This window comes from Myxine glutinosa, chromosome 13, assembly GCF_964187855.1.
Source record: "Myxine glutinosa chromosome 13, kmMyxGlut1.1, whole genome shotgun sequence".
Taxonomy (NCBI): domain Eukaryota; kingdom Metazoa; phylum Chordata; class Myxini; order Myxiniformes; family Myxinidae; genus Myxine; species Myxine glutinosa.
The window spans coordinates 60,978,416-60,991,565 of NC_136273.1; the positions used below are offsets into that span (position 1 = coordinate 60,978,416).

A 13,150-nucleotide genomic window follows, 5' to 3' on the forward strand; every position below is an offset into this window, starting at 1 on the left:
AGCGCTGCTCCTCTTTATAGTTAGCGCTGCTCCTCTTTATAGTTAGCGCTGCCTCTTTATAGTTAGCGCTGCTCCTCTTTATAGTTAGCGCTGCCTCTTTATAGTTAGCGCTGCCTCTTTATAGATAGCGTTGCCTCTTTATCGTTAGCGCTGCCTCTTTATAGTTAGCGCTGCCTCTTTATAGTTAGCGCTGCCTCTTTATTGTTGGCGCTGCACCTTTTTAGTTAGCAGGTGACACATGTTGGTATGCCATGCTTGTAAAACCTGTATTCGAGGCTTGGCATAGCACACATGTGCCCTAAATGTTGAAATGCGATGAAAGGACAACGGGGGTGATTTAAATTTAAGGTACACACAGATGAGAGATGGTAAAAAGAGACAGATACGAGGCTGAGGATGACAGGGCATCTAACTCGACATGAGATTCTCGGCGATGCGAAATAATTGGGTTTTACAAACACTTATGTCAATATATAACTGATGAATAATTAACCCCTAAGTGATTTTCCTTACAATATAATGAGAGCTGTTTCTTTTGCAGATGCAGTCACAATGAACAATAGACAAAAAGCTTCTTCAATCAGAACAAAGATAGGTAATTATCCAGTTTTGCTGTTGTTGATATTTTGTGGTTGACAGACACAATTACGTATACATTGACAGATGAAACATCTTGAATTAGAATACTGGAGCAAAATGCCTGGTGAAAAGATAAATCAGAACAATTCATTTCGGGTGATACAACCGCTGTGAAAAATACCATGGTGGTTCACTTTACACGTCTTAAAGAAACTTACATGCTGATTGGGAATCATTAGCACTCTCCTCATGCTAATGGAAGACCTCCAACTCGTCTGTGGTGGTTCTCTGTGAAATGGGTGTCTGCGGGCGTGAGACCAGATATCCCAGAATGACGACCCATCGTTATGGTCCACACGGTCATGACTTGGTTTAAATTTCTCACCAGGTGTGCCCCGTTTATCATCATGGGAATGTCATCACTAATCCGTACAGCGAGTATGAGACGTATTTGGTGTATTGATCTCTCTCACTCAAAAACGGTACAATCTTCATGTACAGGCCGACGTGTACTCAGCAGACAAGTTGCACCAACTTTGTATCAAGTAGCAGACAATACTAATAACCATCCACATCTCTTTGGCCCTTCATCCATTATCACCTTTTTTCTTGACAGATACAAAAAGCCCATCAAAATTGAAGCGACACGAGATAAAGAGCGACCCAAATCCACTTGGAAATGATGGTAAGCAGTCTCCCTTTTACTTTTCCACATCTTCCTCTTCTTTGTCTTTATTGTCACTTTTACTTTTGACTGTCTCCCCATTCCGGAATTTTCTGACTACTTTACTCCCAGTTGCCGAGCAGCTGATTAGCTCATTGGAGCAGCTGGCCACGAGATGCAGCAGCACGTCCAGCCTCGGCACACCTTGCAACACCATAATCAACACAGGTCTGCCCGCCTCGGTCTTTGAATGCATATACTTATTATGTACTCAACGTTTAACAGAATATTTGATCTACCTACCCCTTGTACAATGCCTCAATTCAACTTCCATCCCATTCTGTTCTCCTGCCAACCTCTTCTCCCTTCTTTATTCACTCCTTCCTCACTCCCCATTTTTGACCAAAACTCTTCCTTTTTCTCAATTTTATATTCTCCAGTTAACCTCTCCTAACTCTAACCTCCATCACAATTGGATGGCCCCTTTACAGTAACTCGGTTGTAGTAGGAAATATGTGTCACTCATTCAAACCTTTTTCTGTCAAACATTAGACAAAAACACAGGTAAAAACAAGCAATGATAGCAAGTTTTGGTGCAAGCTGCTTGGTTAGACGAGAACCACTCCCAAGAGTCCCAAAATGTATCCCACTTTGCTTTCCTCTTATTCTTCAAGATTGGGTTCCTAAGGCCGCACCTACTGTGGACAACAATGAAGACTATGGGGAGTGGTCCAGTGCTGAAGATGGGATGAATTCTTCAGATGTGGAGGATGACCTCTCCACTCAACCGGTATTTTTAGGTTTTTCTCCTTTTGACAATCCATGTTACCGATTCTGATTTACATTCTTTACACTAAGATTTAAAATTCTCCTGCTTATTATTTTCACTGATAGCGCACTTGCTCTTTGTATTGCCACCTCGTGATGTTTTACCTGTATGTTGTACTATTGACCCTGCCACTTGCCAGTCCATTGGTGGTTCTGATGCGGATAACCTGCAGCAGAAGATGATGTCACCTCGGCACGTGACCATCACAGAAAAACTGAGCAGTGACAGTCACTGGTATGAAAGTGCCAAACATAGAAAACTTTTTAAAAGACAAAACCACCTTAACTCTGATGCCCGAATGTGTAAATATGTACATCCAAGAGCAGAAATTAATATGTTGGTTTGAACACTGTCCCTTCAGGATTGTTGCCTTTTGTTGTTTCGATGATCCGTATATATGAGATGCCAAGAGAGCGACTCGATAGTGATTTGGTTCACTTTTTAGCAATCGTGCAAGGACACAATGTATGTCTCGATGTACTTGCAAAATAATAAATGAAATATGTATATACAGTATCATAATATGTATATCTCTGTTAATTTTTTGTTGAATAAATTATTGCAAAGTCAATTTTTCATTTTTTTGTTCAATTAGATCACCTTTATCTATAGATACTGTTTAAATGAAGATCAAATATTGATATGTCCACATATGTTAAAAAGATAAAAAACATTTCATGGGGTGTACTTACTTTTTCCACATGCAAAATTTGCATTTATGTTTATTTAAATTATACAATGGACTACAAAATGTAAATGTTTCATGATAATTGTTGTATTATATCACCTTTATCTATCAATATTGTTGAAATGAAGATCAAATAGCTGTATGTTGAAATATGTTGAAAAAGTCAAAACTTTACATGGGATGTACTTACTTTTTCATGTGACTGTACAAAGTCTACACCCCATTTCAAAATTTCCACCTTTTGTTGCCTTATAGCCTGGAATTAAAATGCATTAAATCAGGCTTTTTCCACCTTTATTTACACATCGTAACCCACAACTTCCAAGTGAAAAACAAATTCTGCAGATTTAAAATACAAAACTATCATATATTGGTTGGATAAGTGTCCACCTCCCTTATAATATCAATTGTAAATTAGCTCAGGTGTAACCAATCATCTTCAAAATCACACAACAAGTTAATTCGCCTCCACCTGTGTTAAATTGTAGTGATTCTGATTATTTCAGAATAAAATCAGCTGTTCCTGTGGAGTTTGTCTGTTAGGTAGTGCTTTTTGTTGTTGGGCACAGCAAAGACTCAACCACAAGTACCAAGGAGCTTTCAAAATTCCTCCAGGATAAAGTTATGGAAAGGCACAGGTCAGGAGATGGGTATAAAAATATTTCAAAGGCCTTGAAATATCCCTTGGAGAACAGTCAAGACAATCAATAAGAAGTGGAAGACGTATGGTACCACCAAGACCCTGCCAAGATCAGGCTGTCCCTCCAAACTGAATGACCAAGCAAGGAGGAGGCTGATCAAAGAGGCCACCTAGTGGTCAATGGCAACTTTGAAAGAGCGACAGGCCTTTGTGGCAAAGACTGGTCACTGTGTGCATGTGACAACAATATCCCAAGCACTCCACAATTCTAGCCTGTACGGTAGGGTGGCAAGAAGGAAACCATTACTCAAAAACGCCCCCCTTGAGTCCCATTTGAGGTGTGCAAAAAACCACTCTGGAGATTCTAAAGCCATGTGGCAAAAAGTTTTATGGTCTTACGAAACCAAGATGGAACTATTTGACCTAAAGGCAAAACGTTATGTTTGGCAAAAACCCAACATATCACATCACCCAAGGAACACCATCCCTACTGTGGAACATGGTGGTGGCAGCATCATGTTATGGGGATGTTTCTCATCAGCAAGGACTGGGACACTTGTAAGGATAGAAGGGAAAATGGATGGAGCAAAATGCAGAAGAATCCTGGAGGAAAACCTGCTGCACTCTGCAAGAAACCTGAAATTGGGATGGAAGTTCACCTTTCAGCATGACGACCCAAAGCATACAGCCAAAGCTACAGCGGAGTGGCTAAGGAACAAAAATATAAATGTCCTTGAGTGGCCCAGGCAGAGCTCCGACCTAAATCCACTCGAAAATCTGTGACATGACTTGAAGATTGTTGTCCATCAACGCTCCCCACACAACTTTACTAAGCTTGAACAGTTTTGTACAGAAGAATGGGCAAATATTGCCCAATCAAGGTGTGCAAAGTTGGTAGAGACCTATCCCAACAGACTCAGCTTCAGGGGAATGGACACTTATCCAACCAAGATATCCTAGTTTTGTATTTTTAATTAATTTCAGAAATTTGTCGAATTTGTTTTTCACTTGGAAGTTGTGGGTTACGATGTATAAATAAAGGTGGAAAAAGTCTGATTTAATGCAATTTAATTTCAGGCTATAATGTCAAAAGTATACACTACCAGTAAAGAGTTTAGGTATACCCGACATTTTTTGATACTTTACTGTTTAATGTGCAAAATGACCGTAAGATGTGAACAAAACTCTTACCAAAGATATATCTCCTTATCTACCTATAATTTATTGTGCTTCACTGCAACTTTCTTGTGCAAAACGTAGGTTTAAAGCAATTTTTGGAAATAGGTCAAAAAGTGCAATACTAAACCCAAACTGAAACACGAGGTTAATGTTATTAACGTTTCATCTCAGGAGCAAACACTGTTTACAAATACTCTGCTCTGTTTGAATGGAATGAATGTTTGTGCTGAGTTTATTCATCACGTGCAATGTCTATTATTGCCAGGCGTTGCAAAAAATGTTTCCAGAAAGGCCAGCCATACAATGTAATGAGTGTTTTTGTGTTTCAAATTGCATGAACATGGGTGCCAAAGCTCAGCTAACGCCATAAAAAAGACAGGCAATTGTAACTTTGAGAAAAGAAGGCCAATCCTTGAGACAAATTGCAAAAAAATTACAAGTGTCAGTAAATACAGTTGCTTGTGTCATTAAACGACATAATGAAACTGGTAGAAATGCGGATAGAAAACGTTCTGGTCGACCAAGAATCACAACAGAATCACAGGACAAGTAATCCGAGTCACCAGTCTGTGCAAGAGACGTCTTACAGCACCGGAAATTAGAGCCCAGCATTGCAACTGTTTCAAGGCCTTCTTTTCTCAAATCTAAAATCATGCAATCTGAAATGTAAACACTCAGTTGGGTTGAGTGTAAGTATGCGAAGATGTAAAGGCAGTGGAAAAAGGAGAATAAGTAGGAATGGGTGAAGACTTTGAGGGAAATGTGTAAAGTAGATGGGAATGGGAGAAGGGTTGCTGAGTCAATAGATTAAAGTGTTGAAGGTGTTAGCTATAGTGTATGTATGTACATGTGTACGACAACCTCTAAAGAATAAAGTAAATGACCAACAGGCATAAAATAATTGTAAAGATATACTGCACAGCCAGATTGGTTAATTTTTCAACATAACTGATGTTGTTTACCCACTGTTCAGAGAGGTTCTCTGATTAAAGGTTTGACACCTCAATGATTATATATGATCATGCTGTTATCCTTTTTGTAATCATATAATCATATTCTTAACCTTTCCTGAATGGGTAAAAAAAAAAAACTTGTGTTTTCCTTCTTTAGGTTGCTTTCCATGAACGAGTCCCAAGTTGAGTCAAAACCTTTTCCATCCCTGAGCAGTTCCGGTGAGATGTGTGACGTAGTATTTGACATTGTAAATATCAAAACTGTACTATCATACTAAAATTGTACTATCAAAACTAAAAACTATGATCAAAACTATCATACTAAAATACGCTATTTTGTGTCTGTCTGACCGAGATACATTTGATTACTACTTAACCAATCTCAACCAAACTTAGCGGGTAGACTGGGGGTGAGGGAGGGGGGGGGGAGGTCACACGATGTAGGTTCTAGTGACTTAATTTACTCCCTCCCCCTCTTCCACAAGGGGGTTTTGGATGAACTCCGTGTTAAGGTGTATAATAGCTTCCCGTGGCGTTTTGTGGGGGCACACCTACAGGAAGTAAAAAAATATTATGACAAACAATTCTGTTCATCATTTAGTTACATTTCTAAACAGTTGCTGCTGTTGATTAACACTAAACTGAAACAAATTTGGAGGAAACCCGATGTCCTTGACCTTGAGCCATTCTATGCTTATTGTGTCCCCCATGCACTAATGGATCTAAGTGAGCTTGACTTGCTAGATTTTTGTCTGATTTTTCTTGCCATAATATTATATGTGAACTTTATGTGGATTGTTTATAACTTGTATCTTGGAGTCTTATACGTGATTTGTCTCCCAGACATAGCTTCAAGTGTGATGTACGATATTGCTCCCAACACCTTTGTGGCCCAATTGTGACCTTTATGCAACGCATAACCCCATTTGGTCGCTAGCATTGCTTAATACTCACCTGAGGGAAATTTGGAGAAAATTGGATATACTTACACATGGGCGGTGTATAGGCTAAGTGATGCTGTTCTGCACATCTACAGGAAGTAAAAAAATATTATAATCACAAATTAATCGGTCAAATACGTCTCATGATAATGGCATAGTATTATTAATATTAACATGGAAGCTGGCTGAATGACCGAGAGGTACGCACACTCTCCAATAGCTGTCCAGCCTGGGTTTGAATCCAGCCCTAACTATAAACTGTCATCCCAGTGTTTCACAGGCAGGGCGATTAATCAATGTCTGTGTGGAAGTTAAACTCATCATTCCGCCTGATAGCATTAGTTGGTGAACGTTAAAGATCCCATGGGGTCCTTCGCGAAGAGTCGGCGGGCTATTACCGGCACCCTGAACAAATTACAAATTCCTGTCCTAACCTCAATCAAACGTCATTTCTGATCAGCAGGTTCGTGAAAGACTTGGCCAACCTTCCCCCAGCCCAATCCGACAAGAATGTGGGAATAATTTTGGCCTATAAAGAATAATAATATTGACATACTGCGGTCTGCATGGTATGCACATAAACCTTATGTAGCGGATGTTTCTGGTTAATTAAATGTTAATTCCTAAACTTGAGGTATTTTGTTAATGCAGGCCCAAGGTTACAAGCACAGTTAGACTTGCACCTGGTTTAAAGCAATGTCAGGGAATATAACCTGACGATATTGTGGGTTGTCAGTGTTCACAGCCACTGCTTTTAAAAGGCAAATGAACATGTGACTTTAGAATGAATTATGTAAACTGTTTTTGATTGCTGTTTCTGCCATAATGAGTAATGTAAATTTAGGAGATTTCTTTTTCTTGCTATTGTTACTTTGTTGTGTTAAATAATTTTATACTGTAAGTTTCTGTACTGTAAGCCATGATGTATGAGCACAAATTATTATTGAGCTTATTGCACTTCTCTTTGTAGAATCGGCATCGAGTACTTGAACGCCTGGTTAGCTGTTATTGGTCGAAGATTACGGACAATCAACCTGCCAATGATAACGCACCTGTGTCTTGCTACGCGGCCGGGCAGCAATTGATCTCACGTGATGTTCCCATTGAACGGAAGAATCTTTTGTAAATGAGGTTTCTGAAACTTTCTTGGATTCTCAGCTCCGTCGTCATCGTGTTGGACTTGCACTTACGCAAGAGGACTGCACAGGTTACAGGAGATCATCCGTCGCCAATATCGAAGATTGCTTGGACTTAACGAGGCAGCAAAGTTTGAAACGACTGTTCAACCGTGTACCATATGGGTGCCAAAAGAACCGACGATTCCACTTCTACCTACAGGGAAATGTTTTGAAAGGAAATGACAAAAACGTAACCAAGATGGAAGTTCTAGAGGCATGATCGTTATTGCTTTATTTTTGCTCTCCCCCGTGTGTGTGATCCACTCTCCCCCGTGTGTGACCCACTCTCCCCCGGATGGGATGGGGGCAGGGAGGGAGAGGATTTGAGCTCTTGAAGTCACATTTTACATGAGAGTCTGATCACTTTAGTTTTTATTGCCATCACCGAATGTTTTAAAGGAAATTCCAGCAGAGCTGAGCAAGTGCATCAGGCCGAGAGTTCCACATTCGCAATTTGTTCGTCTCTTTCTCTGAACCACTCACACTGGATGGACGCAATTTATCGATCTTCGGTTTAAATTATCCATGATGTACATGGTGGACAAGGATGTATGAAGGTACAGATTGTACATTTGTCCTTTAATATTTTTCTACATCTGATTACCTCCTTCCTAAATCAACACAAATGTGATTGTGAATACTGCCACGCTTCCTGGTTGTTTAAATGTTGCATGCGTTTTCGAAGATGGTCAAACAGGGATGTAATGGCACGATAATACATCGAACAATCTTCAAAACATGATGTCACTGCGGATAACAACGCTGATTGCAAAAAGTCTACTTTTTTTTTAAACTTATACACCTTACCTCGTAAGGTGAACACAAACACACATATTAATTTATTTATTAAACAAGCATAATGGAATGAATCTACAGCGTGGCCCTGAATGTGTTTGGAAAACCTGTCTTGAGTAGCTCGAAGGATTCCCAAGTGGGCTTATCATCTTAAAAGGCACAGTTAAGGTCAAAGTACACAGAAAGTGAACAATGTTTTGGACTCTTTACATTGGCTGGTCCATCTTGCATACTAACCCAGGTCCGACTGGATGGTGCCGAGGTAGCGCACACTGCATTTGAGCTTTTTAATCTGGGTTTGATTCCAGACCAGTCTATAAATTGTCAGATTGGTGCTTTGCAGGCCGTTAGGGTCGCTGAGCATCCCATCGAAGCTAACATTAGCTGGTGGACCTTAAATACCCCGCGGTGTCTTGCTGAAGGGTAGACGAGTTATCGTCTAACCTACAAGAAGGGCAATGCACTAGTTGCACAGCCATGATCCCAGCAAGGATGCCAACCCACAGTCACGTAGAGAAGCAGAGTAACCTTACTAAATTTGATGTCCCCAATCGCTCTCCATTGGCTAGAGCAATGTTGGATTATTACTTGAATACCCTCCAATTAATGGCAGAGGGATCCACAGTTTTGGGTGTTTTGAATACTTCGACCTACTACTACCACCTTTAGCACTTGAGTGAGCACTCTACTTCCTGGAAATAGTTGAAGAATCATATTCCAACCATAATCCTTGTTAAATACAGAGGTTTCGCATTCCAGGTTATACCATCAATCATGTTTGCATGTGCCATTGATGATCAAGTGGCACAAAAACTAAAGTTTAAAGGGCTCTTCCATTAAATGAACTTTCTATCAACATCTGATACTGGAATATCAATTTGATTGTTGAAATACCAAATCATCATTATAAAAACACAATTATAATTCACTGTATATATATATTTTTTTGTTTTGTTTGTTTATTTTTCTGCTGTTTATCACTATTATTATTATTATTTTTTGTGAATACTCTCTCAACGCATATTATATATCATATGCTATATTTTAACCGCTGATTCCAAACATAATCAGGATGATGTAAGGCCTCACTCCCCATGGAAATATAGTTTTTGCACGTCTTCTAAGCATTTTCAAATACGTCTGAGAAAGATCTATCAATTATTGCCTTGTGGGTTTTATCAAATTTTAGCCAAAGTTTCACATTTATATTTGTGTAATTAGATGACAGCACATCAATTGAAGATTGTGGTCGCTACGCTAGGCCATCTGTATGATCGCAACAATGCACAGAGATTTGTGATGAAAGCGTGCGAATGGAAGGTTTTATAAATTTCCGGGGACATCACGTGGGTTTTTTAAGTGCCAGGCTTTGACTTCCCTTGTACATGATATTGTTCCTGTATCGGACGATCTTCAACAATTGCATGAATGTACATTTTCGAATGCTCATCCGCTGGAACTTTATTGGATTAATCAATGTTATATCTGTTGTGTGTTTTAATTTTACAAACAAAGCCTTTCTAATGTGCGCAAGTTTAATTAACGCATCTATGTTTTGAAAAGGTTTCTAACGCATGGTTGAATGTAGCATTGACGTCTTTGTAAGAATATTCATCAGGATAATATTGAATATCATTTTTATTTTCACAATTATAAATAAAGGGCTTCATTTGTTTCTCAACAGGATTGCGCATCATGATGAGATTGCTTTGTTGAAAGTATTTCCATGATTTAGCAAAATTGATATCACTGTCTCGACAATGGTTATTTAAAGTTCTTGAACACTGCCTTTTGTGTCCTTTATGTATTTATTTTCAAGTGTCCAGAACAGAACAAAACTAGAACGGAACTCGATATTGCACATACCTCTGCCAAGCGGAACAATTTATGGTTTGTATCCCAATGATAGGCCGGATCTGGATCCGGACCTGAACCAAAATCAAATCGGTTTGTTCTTGTCACCTTACCAACTCATCCACCAAGTTTCGTCCAAATCTGTCCATATATTTTTGAAATATCATGCTAGATATCATTTTTGGCCTATATATTCTTCTTCTTTAAAAAATTTTAAATTATTATAGAACTTAATTTTTTTATTTTAAATAAAACTGATTTTGATTAGAAAGCATCTGAAAATGTAAAGCCTGTCCACGTCCGTCTGTATTCAGACGCCTTCTTCTTCTTCTTCTTCTTCTTCTTTTGTATGCTCAAAAATAAATAAAACAGTTTAAGAAAAACTACAAAATGAAAATTGATGATTTTATGCAGCCTTGACCTTTGAGCTTTAGATATAAAACAAATCATCTAACTTTTGATTGGTGAACCTATTCAGTGACCCAGTATGCTAATTATTAGAATTTCAGGTCAATCTGATGAAAATTGACGATTTTATGTGACGCTTGACCTTTAGTCGGGTAAAAATATGAAATAAATGGGCTAACCCCCAAAAAATTGCAAGAAAACGTTTTATGGTATTTTCCTGTAGTATTTGGTCCAGAGAACAACATATCAAAAGTCGGCCGAAATTGGCTCATCAGAAAGGGTCCAAATTTGACGTCAAACAAGATGGCCGCCATCGGACCAAAACGTTCAATATATACGCATATCTTGTGAAACAAGCAGTTCTAAACCACTTTAAAAGTAAAGATTAACCATGAAACTTATTACCTTAGACGTCTTGCAGTTGACAAGAGTGCCCCAATGACGTCATGACGTCATTCATTGCGTCATGACGTCAACGTAGCTTTCCATAATTTCAAGTTTTTGCGGCAAATTTTAGATGAAGAAGATTTTAGATGGTATTACTGACATTTTAGCCATTAAATTTTATAAAGGGAACCCCAGTCATGGCAAAGAACAAAAGGTAGGTGAGTGCATTAACATAGTTTTTCCTGGTTAGGCAGCCAACCCACAAGTGTAGTGCTGCCATCTACAAACATCTCTTCTTCAGAGTATTAAGACAAAAGATTCCAATCAGATTCAGATTTTTCCAAATTTTACCTAATCAGTGTTTTATTGCAATACAGAAAATGACAAAATGTGTCTAAACTAATAAAGATTACACAGGTAAGATAAAACAAACTTTTTAAAGGCAACTTTTTTTCTATCAGACCATCCTACAGTTTAACTTAGTAACACTGGTGGCCATGCATGCCATGTGCTTTCTTGAGACATGTGTATGACTGTATGTCTCATATTATAGATTATAACACTCCTGTTATACATGTATAACTGTGTCTTATACACACAGTTATACATGTATAACTGTGTGTATAAGAGGCCATTGCCAGGTGAAGGATGACTAATACCCAGTAACAACTACAGTTAAAATGACTTTATATACATGTGTTGTTATTGATTGTACTGTACACATATAGAGAATCCCAATCAAAACAAAGCTTATTCTCTGTTTCAGGTCCTGAAAATGAATGTAAATCAAGAAACCTGTGTCTCGTGCAATGGGGAGATAGCAGCAGGAAGTGAGGACAGCGTTGTAATTACTTTAAAAAGGAGCTACCAGAATCAACAATGCAAGCGCCGAGAGAGGTGACATCATCAACGTAGCTGATGGAACGAAGGTACACAAGACCTGTCGCTTGAATTACACAAACAAAAAAGACATTGAGAGATATAAGAAAGCGAAATTAGATTCCGCTCCAGCTGTAAAAAGAAGTGCACGTGTGTCTACAGGCCCTTTTGATAGCAAAACGGACTGCTTATTCTGTGGGAGCAAAGTTGTGATTAACAAGCGTTACGCCTAGGTCCCCCGTCGGGGAAGTGATGTGAGTTGACAAAGTCGAACACGCAGAAAACATGCTATGATATGATATTTCGCTCACAAGGGTCAGACATACATGGAGGCGGCCATCTTGGATTTTGACGTGGCGACCCAATTTTCAATAGCATTCTTCCTTATGCCTAGATACACCCACACACCAGAAGGTACTTTGCTTATTTTTCAAGATATTTCGCTCACAAGGTTCCGACATATATATGGTGGCGGCCGTCCTGGATTTTGACGTGGCGATCCACTTTACAATAGCGGTCTTCCTTATGCCGAGATACACCCACACACCAAATTAGAATTTGGTACTTCGCTTATTTTTCAAGATATTAATCTCACAAGGTTCAGACATACATGGCGGCGGCCATCTTGGATTTTGACGTGGCGACCCAATTTTAAACAGCGTTCTTCCTTGTGCCTAGATACACCCACACACCAGATTAGAAGTTGGTACTTCGCTTATTTTTCAAGATATTAATCTCACAAGGTTCAGACATATATATGGTGGCGGCCATCTTGGAGTTTGACGTGGCGACCCAATTTTCAATAGCGTTCGTCCTTATGGCGGGATACACCCACACACCAAATTAGAAGTTGGTACTTCGCTTATTTTTCAAGATATTCATCTCACAAGGTTCAGACATACATGGCGGCGGCCATCTTGGATTTTGACGTGGGTTGCACCCACACACCAAATTCGAATGCGGTCCTTCGCTTACGCATGCACGCACGCCCGCACGCACGGACGGACGGACACACGGGCGGAGGGGAAAGCCATAGTCCCCCTTTCGCTCCGCTGAGCGACGGGGGACAACAAGACCAGTGCTGATTACGATGATTATAGCGTTGTTAGAACAGGCACCTTTGTGGACAAGATACTTTTGAATTGTAAATCACGAAATGATGATTGGGCATTTACA

The 13,150-nt window shown here is 39.3% G+C and overlaps 1 protein-coding gene across 5 annotated transcripts in view; it reads left to right on the plus strand.

The window, feature by feature from the left end:
* The window catches only part of LOC137438969 (guanine nucleotide exchange factor DBS), a 161,978-nt gene extending 151,851 nt beyond the window's left edge, over positions 1 to 10,127 (plus strand). For all 5 annotated transcript variants that reach the window (XM_078767573.1, XM_068134488.2, XM_078767574.1 and 2 more), the window contains 7 exons: positions 542 to 595; positions 1,196 to 1,264; positions 1,376 to 1,471; positions 1,918 to 2,033; positions 2,212 to 2,306; positions 5,690 to 5,751; positions 7,444 to 10,127. In XM_078767573.1, coding sequence (XP_078623699.1) covers positions 542 to 595; positions 1,196 to 1,264; positions 1,376 to 1,471; positions 1,918 to 2,033; positions 2,212 to 2,306; positions 5,690 to 5,751; positions 7,444 to 7,463 — 512 coding nt within the window. In that variant the 3' untranslated portion in view covers positions 7,464 to 10,127. The remainder of the gene's footprint in view (positions 1 to 541; positions 596 to 1,195; positions 1,265 to 1,375; positions 1,472 to 1,917; positions 2,034 to 2,211; positions 2,307 to 5,689; positions 5,752 to 7,443) is intronic.
* The last annotated feature ends 3,023 nt before the right edge of the window (positions 10,128 to 13,150 follow it).